Source organism: Neovison vison, chromosome 2, assembly GCF_020171115.1.
Source record: "Neovison vison isolate M4711 chromosome 2, ASM_NN_V1, whole genome shotgun sequence".
Taxonomy (NCBI): domain Eukaryota; kingdom Metazoa; phylum Chordata; class Mammalia; order Carnivora; family Mustelidae; genus Neogale; species Neogale vison.
This window is the reverse complement of record NC_058092.1, coordinates 221363003-221381339: the sequence shown is the minus strand read 5'-3', so window position 1 is coordinate 221381339 and position 18337 is coordinate 221363003. Positions and strand designations below refer to the sequence as shown.

The window sequence follows — 18337 nt, the reverse complement described above, 5'->3', positions numbered from 1 at the left end:
AAAGTTTGCCAATCCTCATTTTAGAAGTTTTTGGAGAATATTCTCCCTTGACTTCAACTTTGGCCCCCAGATCAGTGACTCTCCCTGGACTTTCTCGAGGGTATGTTGTCTTTTCTTGACAATTTTGGCTGAGGTTCTAAGTAATGACTCGTTTCTGATTTCTTCTGAGCAGACACACCTCTCTGGAGTTGACAAGGAGCCAGCTGGGGCAGGAGCTCAAGGTTGACTGGTTTAACCAGTTATGGTCAGACGGGGGAAGAGAGTTGAAATCCTTCTGTCCTTGCTCTTTGTGGCATTTGGAGCAAAAGAGTCCACTGTATGCTCTGCTCCAGTCTTCTAAGCTAACCTAAGTGCAAAGCAGCTCCAAAATGTCTTTTTAGCTATCAGAACCCACAGCGTCTACCAGCAGGAGATCTCTTTATCTCCCTGAATAAGCTATCAACAGTAGTCCAAGTAAGTAATTCTCACCCTCCCCAAGCAATTCCTACAACCACACTCTTACATTAATACAATAGAGACCTCCCTGCCCCACAGTCCTACATCAACATGAGACCTCCCTGCCCCAGTTCAAGCTGGGAGAGGCAGGACAGTCTGGCTGGCTGGAAGCACCTGCCAGTTGGATCCCGGTGCTTCCTCCCTGCAGACAAAGGAAATGCAGCAGTGCCTTCAGTGCACCCTGTGCCCTGGGATCATGTGAGAGTAGCAGCTTAAGGCAAACCAACAAAAGCAACAATGCACCCAGCTGCCCACACCAGCTCACAGACTAAGATATTAGGTCCCAACTATTGCAAGCAGAGATCCACCGCCACAGGGATAGAGCTACCGGTAAGCCGCCTCTTTACTGTTCTCCCCTTTCTCCTCTGTAGCCTCCCCCCAAGTCTATTCTCCCCAAGGTGATAAAGAATGATCACTCAACAATGCAAAAACTATCATAACCTCACTGCACCTTCTTGCTTAAATATTTCATTTGTTTCCGCTTGCACTTGGGATGAAGACAAATCCATAACCTGCCTACAAGGCCTTGCATGATATGAACCATTGAGAAACCAGATATACCTCCCGGCATTCTAACCCTGGCTATCTCTGATCCAACACACTGGCCTCCAGCCACAGGGCCTTTGCACATGTTGTTCTGCTTTCCTTCCTTTTCTTTTTTCTTTTTTTTTTTTTAAGATTTTATTTATTTATTTGACACAGAGAGAGAGAGATCACAAGTAGGTAGAGAGGCATGCAGAGGGGGAGGAGGGAGCAGGCTCCCCACTAAGCAGAGAGCCTGATGCGGGGCTCAATCCCAGGACCCTGAGATCATGACCTGAGCTGAAGGCAGAGTCTTAATGCACTGAGCCACCCAGGCGCCCCTCTCCTTCCTTTTCACTCAGTGAAACCCACCATTCCTTCAAATCTCAACAGTTATATCCTAACCCAGGTAGGCCTCTGATCTGTCACACGCATATACCTCCATTGCCTTCTTAGCACTCAACACACATGCTCCTCTACTCATACGAGGAATTGATGAGTAGTCTTTCCACTGGACCTGAGCTCTATGAGATCGGGGTCATTTCAGCTTTCACTCAGAACTGCAGCCCCAGTGCTAGGCGCTCTGTGGACATGAGTCTATAAAAAAGAGGAGACCTGAAGGCTTAAAGGAGGGGGCAGAATAGTTAATTAGGGTCACACTTGCCTCACATGCTTGAGTCTCTGTGTAGGCTCTGAACTCAGAATGAATAGTTCTTCTATTTTTCCGTCCTACTGTTTCCGTCCCGACTGTTTATACTGGGGGCTGCATTCTAGGGACCCCTGGGCTCCACCAAGTTCACAGACATGTTTTGGCCTATACAGTTTCTAAAATGTGGGAAATTTCACAGATATCTGGACTTTGGTGCTGCTCCTCCAAAAATGGGGATCTAACAGCACAGGACATGCAGTCCTGAATGGCGGCCATAAAATGGAGCTGAGCAGTGGCTAACTGCCCCCAACAGAAAGGTCCCTCCTCCCTGGTCTGCCACAGCCCTTTGTCTCCATGTTGGCTTCACGCCTATTACTTGGTCCATATCCCCTGCCTGGCTTCCCTTCTCCAAGCATCTGGGTCTGTAACCCTTGACTGCCCTTCTTTCCTGTGTTCATTGTACTCAGTGACTTGATTTCTTTCATCCTTTCTGTGGTCTGTGGTCAAGGTTGGGTCCCACAGGTGGACCTGGCCCCAACACCAAGCAGCACACACACTGGCCTCTCCAGCACAGGAACTTTCTCCGGCGATCTTGGAAGTTTCAAATGAGCACAAGCTCATTAAGTCCTACGACTGCCTCATGATCATACTCATTTCACAATTGAGAAAACTGAGGCAAAGAAGAACAGGGTGTGACCTGGTTCTCAGAAGCCAGGCCTATCTCCAGGGTCCGGGTTCAGTCATTCCTTCCTTCCTTCAGCAAATACTTACTGAATACCTGTTCTGAGTCAAGGCCTCATCTGAGGGTCTGGGGACATAGCAGTGAGCACTGCAGACAAAAATTCCTGCCCTCTGGAGGTTACATCTGGGGGGAGGAAGAGATAGACACTAAATAAAGACAGACATCAGGGGATAGGTTGGACCTAGGAAAAGTATGCAGGGAAGGAGGGGAAGCAAGCTGGGACATTGTGGTTTTACGTAGTGGTTTTCCTGGCCAGAAATACATTTGGAGAGAGTGTGGCAACAAGTAAACACAAAGGAGGGGAGGAGGGAGTCTCGTGGACTTCAGGGGGGGGCGGGGTGCCAAGGCAGGTGAACACATGTAAAGGCCCTTGTGGTGGGAGGTGCCCAGTATATCAGGAGAAAGGCAAGGACACTGTCCTCAGGCCTGTTGCCTTCCAGCTCCAAGCTTAGTCATTGCCATCATCTAATTCCTGGGGTAGCCCTGTGGGGCTGGGGTTGTTTTCAAGATTGTAATATACAGTTTGTTTTTTTTTTTAAAGATTTTATTTATTTATTTGACAGAGAAAAATCACAAGTAGGTAGAGAGGCAGGCAGAGAGAGAGAGAGGGAAGCATGCTCCCTGCTGAGCAGAGAGCCCGATGCGGGACTTGATCCCAGGACTCTGAGATCATGACCTGAGCCGAAGGCAGCGGCTTAACACACTGAGCCACCCAGGTGCCCTGTAATATACAGTTTGAGGTCAGTGAGGAAGACTTGGTTCTGCTGATATTCCTCCAACTGGTGTTGGACTTCTTGGCTCTGAACCCACTGACACAATCCATTGGGGACCCCAGCAAGTCCCTACTGACCCCACTCTGAGGCTGTTAGAGGCAGAACCAGCCAGAGAGACAGAACTTGGGGAAATCCATGGGTTTTTCTGGGCATCTGTTTTTGCATTAGGGCTCGGGGCACGACCCACAGTATGTGTCACCTGAAAAGGGTCAACCGATGAAAGCAGGTAAGTCAAACAGTGGGAGCAGCCAGCTCACTAAAGAAGGGCGGCAGAAGTGGGGGTGCACTGGGAGGGGGCAGCTCCACCCCTTTGCCATGGGGACACGGGTTTCTAGGCTGCTGGCGTGTGGCTGAGGTCTAGGCTGAAACTCCTGCCCAAGGGGTTGTTGCTTTCTTTCAGTCTGAGCCTCTTCCTAAGGCACTGACCCATCATGAGCTCCTTTGATCCCTCCAAGCATAGACACGCTTCTTAAAAACATCCTCTGGGGTGCTTGGGTGGCTCATTTGATTAAGCATCTGCCTTCAGCTCAGGTCATGATCCCAGAGTCCTGGGATCGAGTTCTGCATCAGGCTCCCTGCTCAGTAGAGAGCCTGCTTCTCCCTTTCCCTCTACCTGCTGCTCTGCCTACTTGTGCTCTATATCTCTCTATCAAATAAACAAAATCTTAAAAAAAAAAAAATAACTCAGGTTCAGAGATCCTTAAGATTCAATTCAAATTCCCAGGGAGGCACACGAGGGCCTTCCACCCAGGTCCCTAATCTCATCTCCTGAGCTCTCTCTGCTACGCCAGTCAGAAAAAACTGTGGCAGACTTGGACCTGGGCAAAAAAGACAACAGGGTGTTCTTTCCATGGAACGCTGGGCAGTTTGTTGTCTAGCAGACTCCCTCCAGGAGGTCTGGTCCCACAGAAGTCTTCCCCTTTTGTTATCATGAGCTGAAGTCTTACAGCCCTGTAAATTGCAGAATACTGAGAGTGGCAAACAATTCTGGTTCATAGAGATGCAAAGGAATTTTCTCTGGCAGAGATGCCACTGGCTTCCCATGCCCATGGAAGAGGCCAGTTTTCGATGCGTTAGCAAATTCACTTCTGTGTTCCCGAGCACCTCTCCATGTTGCCAGCTTTCTGGATTCTCCTCTAGACCAGCATTTACATCTTGCCGGCACCCTCATTAATTCATGAGTTAAAAAACCATCTTTGACAAGTATTCATTTAACGTTTGCACAAGAGCATGACTTTACTTCTTAACGACATTATTCTTTAAGACACCCTAAAGATGCAACCACACCAAGTATTTGTAGGTTCTTGGAAACAGTCTTCCTTTCTTGCTTTTGCCCTCACTGCTTCCCACATTGCTTTTTGCCCCATGCCCGGCTCACACATCACCTCTGTGCAGCTTTCCCTGTCCCTGCGCGGAGGGAACGCCTCCGGAGCAGCTCATCCGCTGCTCTGCTCTGGCAGGGGCCCCACTGAATGTCAATCATCTTTGTAGCTCTCCTTCCACCATGAGACCTTGGTGTTCGCCACAGCATGGACCCTGCCCCATTCACCTCTGGACGCCCTGCGCCTAGCACGTTGCCTAGCCAAGTGGCCAAGTGCATGGAGAAGTAAAGGCAGTATTGGACAAACACGTGACTCTTCAGTGTCCCTGGAGTCGAGAACTGGGCTCTTATTGCAACTTTGTCCCTGTCACTAAGTCCTGGGTTGGGCTAGGAAATACGCATGTAGGATTTTTAAAGCTGGGTTCTTTATGCAGACGCACCCTGCTCCCCAACCTCCTCTATCCGGCTCCTACCTAAACGTACGTGGTTTGGGCAAGAAGGGAGCGTAAGCCCAGTGAGAGGGTGAATTTTGTACCGTGAGTCCTCACAACACGCCGTGTGAACTACAGCTAGGCACTATGTTACAAGCCCTTTCAGACGCGTGGATGAAAGGGGCCAGCCAACGGCCGAGCATTTTTATTACAGTGGAAATAAAGCTCTGGACCAGAGCAGCACACCAAGCTCAGGGCACCCAGGGTGAGTTCGTGGGGGGTGGCTGCGTCTCTTTACCACCTCTCATCAAACCCCAAGGTGAGCGGATGCTTTGGGCAGGAGAAAGGATGGAGCAGACCAAAGATCTCACCTCCCTGGGCGGAGTGCGGTGGTACAAACACCGCGGGACCCCTCCAGCCTGGACACACACAGGACCACAGAAGGCCTCTACGACCCATCACTGCCTAAATTCCATCCACGGCAGCAGCGTGCAGAGGGATTTGGAGCCCCGGTGCTCTGCTGTTTGCAGACCGTGTGGCCAACTAACTTGGGCTCTCTGTGCCTCAGTTCCCTCATCCATAGCCATAATCCTATTATTACCCATATTACCTCACCGTGGCGGCTGGGAAGATTAAATACCTTGATTGAGATAAGGTGCTGGGTTCAGTGCCTGGCACAGAGTCAACCTTTGGTAAGTGCTTCATTCGATAAAAGTGCACCATCATTATGTTACCACTGCCCTGCCCGGGAACCTGCCTCTCCTTACCTGGGGGAGAGAGAGCGTCATTACCTCATTCCCCGCCATCCTGCTTTCTCTTCTCTCACCAGCTCCTTGTGGGTCTCTGTCGGGTCTCTTGGTTCTGTTCTTCTCACTCGGCTTCGACCTGGTGCTCTCAGGGGCGCCAGTGACCTTCGGCTCCAGCCCGTCTTCCTTGCCTGAGTCCTCGGGGTGGGGGTGTCTGCTCTCCCGCAGTCTGGCTTCCTCCCTCCTCCTGGACCTCCCGGGAGCATCCTGCTGCTGCTGCTTTATGTACTTGTCCGACTTTGCCTTGGGCTCCTTCCGGTAGTAGCCCTCTTCTCGGCTTTTGTAGCCCGAGGCAGAGTGCAGCAGGCTGGGGGACCCCGGCCTCAGGTGCTTTTCTCGGTGGCCCCTCCCTCCTTCGAGCCGCTCCTCTAGCTCGGCTTTGTCCAGTTGCCAGGGGTAGTGTTTGCGATCGTGCGTCCACATGTCTGCCCTGTCCCTCTTGTCCTCCCCGTTCTCCCTCCAGGGGCCCGGGTCTCGCTCTTCCTCCCTCCTGGCATAGGGCGAGTGCTCCCACGAGTCCCGGCTGCTGCCCCAGTCGGCCCGGGTGGGGCCCAGGGGGCTGTGGGAAGAGCTGCAGGAGGTGAAGCTCTGGGACCTCGGGGACAGTGACCGGCTCACAGGACTGCGAGACCGTGGCCTTTCTGGGCCATATCTGTTAGGGAGCAAAGGAGTGGGTTTTAGAATCTGCACCTCCCCGGCCCCCATACACAGACACGCCCAGTTCCTCGCACGGACACGCCGCACACACAACCCCGTGTGGCCATATGCTCTTCACCACAGCTGCACAGAAGACACAGAGTGCTACAGGAGGAAGCTCTTCCTCGTCTGGGCTTTTAGGAGGATGATTTTCCCTAAGGACAGTCCTGGCCATCTCTGTCCCTCTACTCATTCTGCTCCGGGAATGGCATAAATAATTGGACTGGTTTGACCCCACTCCATCTTTGTTCCTCTTGGAAGGAAGCTAGGCTCAGGGGGTGGGCAACGCTCCTCCTGGGGTGTGGGGAGGTTGCCCCGGTCCGGCCTGGTGGGCAAGGCTGCCTGACCCTGGGGTTCAATGCTCCAGCCTCTTGACTACAAGACCAAAGCCACGACCCACCTGGTCTCTACTGTAATGGCAGCCTCTTGGCCACCATTTGTCTTGTTTACTTCTCATCTCAGGTTGTTCAGATCCTAGGCATGGTAGAAGGATGCTAATTACTGGGGGGGGGGGGACAAGAGTGAGGAGGCCAGGCTCAGAGATCCTAAACCAAAGAACGAGGAAGGCATGTTAGGGTTGGAGGTTCGGAACCTTAGAGCTCCGACCTGCTCTTGTTTCAGGTGAAGAAACTGAATCCCAGAAAAGGACCTCAATCTGCCCAAGATTCAGAGCAAGACCTCCTAGTTCCTCCCAACAGTTACCACCGAGCAGCAAGCCGCAGGGGATGGCTTTATATGTATCTTTTTAAAAAACTCAAACAACCATTAAAAAAAAAATCCCAAATAAATGGAAATCCCAAATCCAAGCAGCTACATAGAAAGATATACAAACATATGTACACACACTCTCTCTTTCCCTCTCTCTCTTTCTGAAGGTTGTTTGATTATTAAGAAGATCTACTTAATCGTATATATACCCTTTATTGTAAAAGAACAGGTGATTTTCATTTGGTTCCCAAATACAGGAAACCCATGCAGCCCTGACTGACCAGGGGACACCCATACGTGGCTCACTGGGACCAGGCTGCCTTGACCACCAGCGGGGAATCAGCCTGGACTCTGCCCTCTGCAGTGACGTCAGAGTGCTTACCTGTGGCAGCAGTGGGTAAGAACCACAGATTGTGCTCTACTCTCTCTCCATAGGGACGGGGTCTTTGTGGGGCTGCAACAGTGGGAAACTTGTAGCCCCTCCTGGTATGGTCACAATTTCAGTCGGAAGAAATAGTTTGAAAACTGAATGCGTTCCATCTTCAGAGGAAGTGACTGGTCAAGTCCCTACTTTTTTTGGGTGGGCGGGGGGGTTGGTTCCCGTACGTTCCTCTTCCTACATCTACATTCACCCCATGAAAAATCAACAGGTGGCCATAAAAGGAACACACACACACACACACACCTACTTTCAGACTGTTTTAGCAAACTGTTTGCCCTGAAGGGCCAAATATCAACAGAACCCCTCCTCTATATATTCCCCCCCAATAAAGGACAAGCTGATGAGAGGAAGCCTACCATTTTGCATTTTCCTGAGGCTTACCCTGAGCAGCACTGATGCCTTCCATCAGGCACGTGGAAAAGAAGGTCCGAAAAAAGGCTGATGGGCAGGGGCAAGGGCAGGACACAGCGTGACTGAATAACCCCTATGAATAAGAGACGGGAGAGCATCCAGCTGCCCAGAATCCGCCCTGATGCCCAGGGCTGAGGCCTCACCTGTCCGCTTCCCGGAACATGTCCCTCTCCCTCTGGGAATGCATGTCCTGGATGATGGCAGCCACAGTTTTCCCAGGTTTCTAGGCAAAGTCAGAGAAGTCATCGTCAGAACAGAGATGGCCATGCAGATGCCAAAGAGAAGCAATGAGGACTTGGGTGCATGGTCTGGTCCACCCAAGGGGAACAAAGTACCTTCTTAGAGAAAAAAAAAAAGTTTAATCCAGGGCGTGAGGAGTGTGAGCAGGACGCTGAATGGAGCGGCCCTGACATTTTGGGGACCTCTTTATCACAGAACACCGCGAACATACACAAAAGCAAAGAGAATGGTATTTTGAACCGCCATGCTCCGTTTGCATCGTCAACAATTCTGACCAATCTAGTTCATCTGTACCCCCACCCACTTCCCCACCCCACAGAATACTCTGAAGCAAATCCCAGCCGTAGATCTTTTCACCCATTCTATGAAGACACTGACGTGGCTCAATAACCCCACAGGGGGACCATCCATGGTGCTCATGGTCAACACATCTTGCTGCTTTCAGACAAGTGCCCCTGGACTTGAGGATCTCAACCCAGGAAGGACAGCTTAGCTCCACCTCCAACTGGCTGGGTGATCTGGGGTCAAGGCTTGCTGTCTGTGGGAGACTCCCTCCCTCCACCTATAAAGGTGAGATAATGAGGCCCATCTGGCATCCACCAGCAGCCTCGAGGCAGGGCAGCAAAGCGGGCTGTGCTGATAAAAGTCACAGGTGTTTGGCCTACATAAAAGGAGCTGCGGAAAGGTTCCCTCTGACCCTTCTGTGGCTGTTTTCCATGTCTCAAAAGTCTCAGGAAGATGCTGAAACCTTCCTTATGAACCCCGAACCTGTCACAGCCAGGCCCTGTCACAGCAGCCCTGACCCTTCTGGACATTACTATGCTTCCCAGGGTCTTAGTCCCTTCTCAGCCGACTCCTTCCTCTTGGACACCCTCTCTGTTGAGCTGATTCACCGCAGCCTTCAAGCCCTATTCGGCAATCGTTTCCTCCTTTACACAAGCCAGTCACCCTGCCTTTTGCCACTGAACTTCTAGGAGCTCCATACTGATGCACTCATGTTTAAGTCTTGTATAATTTCCAGAGAAATAGTCTGTCTCTTCAGTTACACAGCAAACTCGCCAGCCCTCAGTACCATGTCTTATCTGGAGAAAACCCTCAGTCACCATTTCTGATTGAACCTTCCTGAGAGCACCATGGAACGTACCCAAGAATGCTTCTCAGGGCTGGAGACTCTCTGTGGCTGGGAGGCTGACAAGACCAGCGGCTCTGAAACCAGGCCCTCTGCCCCCAAACCGCCTGGGACCCTCAACCCCACCCCAAATCTCTCAGGGAAATCTCTGGGAACCTAATCAAAGGAACCTAAAAACTCCCCTGACGCTTCTCTGATGCAGTAACTGGGAGACACTGGTTTAAATTAGTCCAAGTGCCCTTTCGCAGGTAAGACACCATGGTTCTGGAGAAGTCTCTCTAGAACAGCCCAGAACAGAGCTCATTCTTCTCGTCCAGGTCTGCAGGAAGAAAAAAAATCACTTTTTATTGATCTTTCCAATTTGGTGTTTCTCATTCTGTGAAAGATTCTGCCTCAAGTGCCCTGAGGAATAGAGCCTCTGCCACGAAGAGGGTATGGGGAGACCTGATGGCCAGCGTGAGGAAATATTCGGGGGGAGGCGATAAGAGATACCTTAAATCTCTCCTTTTTCTCCCTCCACTTTGCCTGGTGAGCCAAAGGTAAAGGTAGAGGAAAAACACCAATCAAAATATCCCCCAACCTCTGCAAGCTCTGGTGGGACCCCAAGTGGCCCCCCACCCCACCCCGTGGCCCAGAGATACATACAGAGACGGTGTTTTGGAGTCTACCTTCCCAGTAGCCACTCCCCCTCCTCCACCCTGCCCTGAGGTGACACAGGCCTGGCCAGCCACGGCATGGCCTTCCCTAGCACAGAGATTGGCTCAGGGAAGGACATGTGTCCCGAACAAGCCCGATCACGGTGGCTCTCGGGACCTCTGAGGAAGCTACTCCAAAAAACCCAGGCTCTCTTGTCCCGAGGAACCGAACGGGGAGGAAGAGACGCCAGACGGCAGCAGTCGATGAAGCCATCACGCCACCTAGAGGAGGGAGGCTGGGGCTGCCCGGGCCATCCAGGGAGACCCCCCAAAACAAAGCCAAGCGAACTGAAGAAGGCAGAGCGGAGAAGAGCCAAGTCCTAAGGATATCGCTGAGGCCCAGAAGCCAGCTGCACCCGCAGCCACGGCCACTCCTGGCCTTTTCATTTACACGAGCCAGTAAATTCCCCCCGCCCTTAAAACAAAACAAAACAACACTTTAGTCCGTAAGCTTAAAGGAGATCATTTTCTGCCACTTGCAGAGACAGTCCTAGCTGATTCACGCCAACACAGGCACCACGATGCGTGCATTCCTATGTGGCTACAGTGGGTTTTGAGATCTTTCTCACGGAGGCATCGTGACAGCTTGGGAGCAGAAAATCCTTCATAAAGGGCAGAAAGCCACATGTTCCAGTCCCCTGTTGCTCAAAGTATGCTGTGAGAACCAGCAACACCTCCCGGGGACATGTTGGAAAGGCAGAATCACAGCCCTGCCCCAGTTCTACTGAACCAGAAATTTTAACAGGACCTGCAAGTGATTTGTTCATACATAAAGTTCGAGAAACCCTATTAGAAAACTGTCTGCTGCTTATGGGCTGGGGGACTAACGGCAGATTTCCCGACTTCTCACACGGACAGTGGAGATCCTACTGACACGTCACAGAGGCGCAGACATACGCAAAGCCAAAAGAGCCTCAGGTTTTGATCAGGGCTCTTCCAGGCCCTATGAGCTTCTGCAAGTCACTGAACTTCTTTGAGCCTCCGTTTCCTTATCGGTTAAACTGAGATAATGAACACCTGTCTGACGAGACTGATGTCAGGATTAGAGTAGATGACATATGTGAAGTGTCTGGCCCATGACCTGACCCAAGACTCAATTAAAAGTACCTATTCTTGGTATTACTGTTGTACTGTTATAATTACTGTCATTATCCACCCTCCACACCTCCCAGGGGAAGGTGACCGCAAGACTCAAAGAGATAATACACGGGGCAAAAAAGGGCTTAAAACCAACGAACTCAACGTAGAGTCCTTTCCTGATCTGGTAAACTGAAGTTCATGCAGTTTAAACACCTTGTCCAAGCTCATCTAAGCAGGACTAGGTAAAACCCAGGTAGCACCAGCACCGTCCCATCTGGAATAGGTCACATGGTTGTCGATGGTTCTATTTTCCCATCCTTCCTCACACCAGACTGTGAGCTCCTCTGCCAGCTTGCTGTGTCTATAACCATGGCACCTGGCCCAGATCCTTCCCACAGTGGGCACGGACGAGTGAACATTTGCTGAGCGCAGACCTTGCCCATCTGACCTCTTTAACCCATGGTGTTTGCACCACCCCAAACCATCTTCCGCAGGAAGGTACTATGGTGCCTTAATTCCTTCATTTAAAAAGCTGAGGACTCCTGCTAATCCTAATCAGAATTTTACAACATTTCATTTAGAGACTGAAGATCCACTAGGAATTTAGTGCAGAAATTCAGTTCTAGCCTCCAGGGGAAAATCCAGGAGAACAGAAACTTTGGCTGAGTCCACAATGGGATGGGATCTTTCATTCGCCTGAGCAAAGCAACATGCTTTCATTCCCCAGGGTGGGTGGGGGTGGGGGGGGAATACCAGGTTCTGCTAGAACTGTTGGCAAAGAAACTTCAGAAGCAATAATACAAGCAAAGCAGAATCAAGGCTTTGACGACATTACCATCTCCACATGCAGACTTGTCAGAATACTACCCTTAGCTAGCAACAACCACAAGGCAGATTAAAGACACGAAAGGGTTTTGAACAAAATGGGCCCTCAGGAAATGTGGAATAAGCTGAAGTGAACTAGAAGGGCACTATTAAAATGGGACAGTAGAAAGCACAAAATAAGAAGTAGATTTAAATAAAAATATAGCAATTTAATTACAATAAATCCAAATGGACTAAGTGCTCCAGTTAAGTGAGCTCCTTCCTGCAAACCATGAAGAAGACACAGTCTAAAGAAAGGCATGGGCGAATGACCTTAAAAGAAACTTTCCTCCGCAGAAGATCCAAATGGAATGGCCAATGAACACAGGAAAAAGGGCTCACCTCAATTAGTAATCAGGAAAATAAAAATATAAACCATGATGGGGCGCCTGGGTAGCTCAGTCGGTTAAGCGTCTGACTCTTGGTTTCTGTTTAGGTCATGATCTCAAGGGTTCTGAGATGGAGCCCCCTGTGAGGCTCCCTGGTCAGCAGGGACTCAGCTTCTCTCCTCCTCCCTTTGTTCCTCCCCCCACTCAAATGTGTGCTCGCTCTCTCTCTAAAACAAACAAATACATCTTTTAGAAAAAGTAAAAAATAAAACCATGATAAACCAATATACATTTCCAGATAGGCAAAAATCAAAAAGTCATCTAACAAAATGTTAGTAAGAATGCATACCACTGAAAACTCTTACTCTAGCAGGAATGTAAATCTGGGACAACTGATTTTTTTTTTTAAGATTTTATTTATTCATTTGACAGACAGAGATCACAGTAGGCAGAGAGGGGTGGGGGGGAAGCGGGCTCCCTGCTGAGCAGAGAACCCGATGTGAGGCTTGATCCCAGGACCCTGGGATCATGACCTGAGCCAAAGGCAGAGGGTTTAACCCACTGAGGCACCCAGGCACCCCTGGGACAACTGATTTTGAAAAGGGCTTGCTGGTAAAGTTCAGGGTAAGCATGCCTTGAGATGCCGCAATTCTACTCCTAATTACGTGTGTGCCCCTCATTATACCTCACGTACGTATGTACCAGGATGCCATGTTCACGAATGTTTACAGAGTGTAAACCTGGCAATTCACAGACCTGTACCCCTGGGGCTAATAATACATTATATGTTTATAAAAGAAAAAAAAAAAAAAAAGAATGTTTACAGTGACTTGTCCCTAATACCCTAAAACTGGAAACAGCCCAAATGTCCATCAACGGTGGAACGTATAAATACATAGTCATACAATGGAAATTTATGTAACAGTGAGAATAAACAGATACACCCAGCATGGATGGCAGAACTTGAATGAAAGAACACAAAGAGCATGATTCCATTCATGTAAAGTTCAAAATTAGGCAAAACTAAATGCTAATGGTAAGGGAGGCAGAAATGGGTTGTTGAACTCTAAGGAAAAGCAAAGAAATGATCATCCTTGGTCAGGAGAGTGGAGAGGGACGGGTGGAGCTTGTGGAGGGATTCAGAGGGGCTTCTGGGTGCCACTGGTGTATTTCTTGACTTTGGTGGTGGTTTTATAGGATTTATGAGATGTCAACCATTACTACTTATTTTTATTTATTTATCTGTTTATTTGAGGTATAGGGGAAGCAGCGAGGGAGGGACAAGTAAACTCCACACTGAGCACAGAGCCCAACAAAGGGCTTGAGACTGTGACCTGAGCCGAAATCTGGAGTCAGAGGCTTAAATGACTGAGCCACCCAGATGCCCCCATTACTGCTTTTTAAACTGCACAATACATAATTAGTCATTTTTCTGAATGTATGTTATACCTCACAATAAAATAAGGAAAAAGAAAATAAAAAAGAAGAGACAAATGTAGAACAAGCTAAAACAGAAACAAAAGCCCTGTTTGGAATTATCTGAATTCATCCCTGACTGTGGCCAATACAGTCATGAGCTGCTTAGAAGGATTTCTATGGGGCTGAAGACATAATTATAGAGGACAGAGGAGAGAAGAAGAGATCAGGGCGGGGTGGTGGTGAGAGAGGAAGAGAAAGTTACTGGAGCTCTGTAAGGGCAGAGAAGGAGGTTATATTCAGAGCTTGGAGCTCCCACATCTGAAATGCAAACACCTTTCCCTTCTTCTTTCATCCTTCAAAAGACTTCCCTTGTAAGTCTTTCCTCAAGACCCCTCCTCGAGTAGCATGTAGTTAGTCATGCTGTCTCCAGCATCCCTTTGCATTTTGTACTTATCTCAATAAACATTTTTCTTGCCATGTTTTCAAGTTGGCCTTCCTATGTGATAGTCCCAAAGGCAGTAGGTAATCTCTGGATGTTTTCCTATCCCCTCCTTCCCGCCAGCACTTAGGTCAGTGCCCCACAAGGAGACACACAGTTGATGCTGCCGAGTGACTAAAAAATGGGAGAATGCTTTACCTTCAACTGCAATTCCTTATATCTCTTGGACATCCGGATGAGCAACTTCTCACCGTTGATCACAGCAGATTTTTCTTGGTAATACTGGACCATGGCCTGGGCAGCTTCTGTGTAAGCCATCTCTAAAAAGGCCTAGGAAAAAAAAATGGAAGGACTTAAGCTGAAGCTTGACATGAATGGTCTTTTTTTGTTGCTGGGGCGGTGGGGGGTGCAGAGGGAGAGGGAAGAGAGAGAATTCTGAACAGGCTCCACACCCAGAACAGAGCCGGACACGGGGCGGATCATGACCTGAGCCAAAATCAAGAGTCAGATGCTTAACCGGCTGAGCCCCCCAGGCACCCCTGATGCGAATGGTCTTAAACAAAAGTCAGTACTAGACACAATTCCATGTCTATGAAGTTCAAGAATAGGCAAAATGAATCAATGCTGATAGATGTTAGAGCTGAGCTTCCCTCTGGGGCAGGGGTGGGGTTCTGACTGGGTGGGGTATAAGGAAACCTTCTGAGGGTCTCTGGAAATGTCCCCTCTCCTGACCTGCGCGGTAATTACATGGGTGTACACACGTAGAAAATTAATGGACTTGTACACTTAAGACTAGTACACTTTACAGTATGTATTTTATACCTCAATAAAAGAGGTATAAAAAGAGGTATTTTATTTTATACTTCAATAAAAAGAAAAACGATCAGGGCAAGAAGCTGTCTTTGATCCCAACTGTTCAAAGAGACCTATTTATTAACTTCACCCAAAGAGCTCATTATAAGACGGCCGCTCTCCTAATCCCCCTGGTTACCAATAATTCTTAAATTATTACTATCCACCCTGTGCCACATCATGCCACAGGAGCCCCCTTGGGATGGGAGAATCCATCAACCCACAGTTCTCTGAGGGGATGTAGTGGGGAGAGTGAGTCTCCTACAAGTGACCTTGGGCTGATCCCTGCAAAATTTGCTATTTTGTCGCAATGAGGGTAGGAGACAGAGACACAGCCATGAGTCTCTGAGTTCTCACTTTCTTTGCAGGGAAAGAAAAATACTAAACAACTCAGGGGCTCCCAAGGCTTGAAAGAAAGCCAGGGCTTTCTGAGTTACAGAGAGGAGAAAACCCTCAGTTATAGCTCTACAGTGTATTCCCTCTTTATTGAACTGTTCTGATAAAACACACAAAAAATGGGCTTTTGCATTCAATCAGTATTTCCTGAGAGTTTCAAAATAGGCTGTATTGACTGACCCGCCAGTTTACCCAACAGCAGCTGTGGTGGGTTCGTCCTGTTACCATTTCTTAGATTGCTTTGGTTTGTACTATATAGACAGCACACGGTGCCTTGATGTTGAAAAGGGAAAGTGGTCTGTGACCAGGAGCCCTCATTGTGGGTCCCTACACTCGCAGTTCCTTTGTACCGAGTGGGCTAACCAAGCTCATCTTCCCTCGCATCTGTTTCTGAATTTCAGAGATGCTTTTCCCTGCTGTCACAGTCTATGGCAGATGTGTGGGAGATAAAGAAGTCAACATTCTGTAGGATTTTATTTCGGATCCTGTCACCCAGCTTTCTAAGTGCCTCTTTCTTGATGCAAACATTTTTGCACCTCTAGTTCTCAACTGTCAGATGGGAATAATACTAATTCAGGGAATCTCACTGCATTAATGTTGCAAGCTGAATTCTGTACATTTATCCAAAATAGAATTCTGAGCAGTCGGAGCAAAGGGACTAAGTGAGTAGTCCAAGTCCACTTTGATGGAAGAAGACCACCAGTGATCTGATGTGGCTCAGAGTCTCTAAAGTTCATGCGCTAATTAAGAAAAGAACTTCCTGGGGCCCCTGGATGTCTCAGCCAGTTGAGCACCCTACTCAGTTTTGGCTCAGGTCATGATCTCAAAGTGGTGGGATCGAGCCCCGCATCAGGCTCTGTGCTCAGTGTGGAGTCCGCTCAAGATTCTTTCCCTCTCCCTGTGCCCCTCCCCTTACTCACAATCTTTCTCTCGCTCTCTAAATAAATGAATAAATAAAATCTTAAGAAAGAAAAGAATGTCTATATCTGCCCCTTTGGTTCATAAAGTAAAAATATTTATTAATACTAAAGATAAAATATTCTTATTCTTGGCCACTTCTCTGCATAAACTCATCCTTTCACTCTAGAAGCAAAGACAGCTGTATTAACCGCCAAGTTCTCACTCAACCCCCACGGGTTAAGGGTTCTTTGTCCTTTAGACTTACCAGGCACCCATCAATTCCCACCCACTCTCCTGCTACAGGACCCAAGGGCTTCAGATGCTAACACCAAAGATCTCTGAAGACATCTGTTCACAGAGAGTTGTTGGTTTGCTCCAAACCCAGGCTTTCAGATATGAGAAGCTTCGATGGTAAGACTGTAGCATTAACTCAGGGTGTTTTTTTTTTTTTAAAGGTTTTATTTATTTATTTGACAGAGAGCGATCACAAATAGATGGAGAGGCAAGCAGGCAGAGAGAGAGAGAGGGAAGCAGGCCCCCTGCTGAGCAGAGAGCCCGATGCGGGACTCGATCCCAGGACCCTGAGATCATGGCCTGAGCTGAAGGCAGCGGCTCAACCCACTGAGCCACCCAGGCGTAATACAGTGAAAAGATTCGAATTTATGGGTTTCTATTTTGGGGGTCAGTTAGCTTTTCCATGTTAATGAGTCCCTCATTCCAAAGTACCTCCTTACCTCCAGGCTACTCAAAGAGGCCTGCGCCCATCACAAGGAGGGTAAGCTGAGACCAGGGTAAGCAAAACACCACCACCAGTCAAAACCTCTGTGCTATACCAACAAGAGGCCAGCTGTGTATTATGTCTTTACTTTCAGAATAGCTTCTTTCTCTTTTTTTTTTTTAAGACTTTATTTATTTATCTGAGAGAGAGACAACAGAGCAGGAAGGAGGGGCAGAGAGAAAAGCAGGCTCCCCACTGAGCAGGGAGCCCCATATGGGGCTTGGTCCTGGGATGCTGGGATCATGACCTGAGCTGAAGACATCCACTTAACTGACCTAGCCACCTAGGAGCCCCAAGAATACCTTCTTTAAAAAAAATAGAGAAGATATTATTTGTTTGTCGGAGGGAGAGAGAGCACAAGCAGGGGGAGCGGCAGGCAGAAGCAGGCTCCCCGCTGAGCAAGGAGCCCAATGTGGGACTCGATCCCAGAACCCTGGGATCATGATCGGAGTGGAAGGCAGACACTTACCCGACTGTGCCACCCAGGTATCCCCCACGAATAGCTCCTTTAAAAAAAAATCATATAGTTCCCTCCACCAATATGTGGTCTATCTGGTATGTCCCAGTGTGAAAGTGCCTGACCTACCTGATTAGTGGACTTCATGAGGATGTAATTAGTGACCTTCCCAAAGGGCAGCCCCAGGTTAATGACATCATTCTCCGTGCAGCTTCCTTCCGGGAGGTTGCAGATGTGCACCACGCGGCCGGCACCCGTTTTCCGCTGTGCAAACTGATGGGAACAGAGAGCTGTGGCTAGTCTTCCAAATACATTTCCCTCTGGCCTTCTGTTCCAGATGTACCTAATGACCATCTTCCCCCCAATAGTGATTGCAAAAGGATAATATGAAATTAATGCAGAAAAAGAAACCATTCCCAGATATGTATAAAATATCGATTTTATGCCACCCCGTTACAGGAAAGATTTCCAACATTTTAATGAGCAATCACATCCAGAACTGCCAGAGATGTGAACACATGGGCTTATCCCTGGGTCACTGGGGACAGGTTACACGCTATGACCCCTTGAGAATACACTTGAGCAATATTTAATAAAACTTGAAGTACAGATAGCCCAGGATCTTGCCATCCCACTTTTGGAAATCTCTCCTACAGAAATAAATGCACCAATATATAAACATCTATGTTCAAGGACACTGCAGTTATTTATAAGGTGGGGTAAAATTCTAGAAACAGCCTGGATGTCTGAGAGTAGGGGAATG

General features: G+C 48.7%; 1 protein-coding gene across 1 annotated transcript in view; it reads right to left on the bottom strand.

The window, feature by feature from the left end:
- Window positions 1-18337, bottom strand: part of RBM20 (RNA binding motif protein 20) — an 81098-nt gene that overhangs the window by 17150 nt on the left and 45611 nt on the right. The window contains exons 7-10 of the mRNA XM_044236845.1: window positions 17704-17847; window positions 14390-14521; window positions 8140-8219; window positions 5725-6391 (exon numbers count right to left, since the gene is read on the bottom strand). Coding sequence (XP_044092780.1) covers window positions 5725-6391; window positions 8140-8219; window positions 14390-14521; window positions 17704-17847 — 1023 coding nt within the window. The remainder of the gene's footprint in view (window positions 1-5724; window positions 6392-8139; window positions 8220-14389; window positions 14522-17703; window positions 17848-18337) is intronic.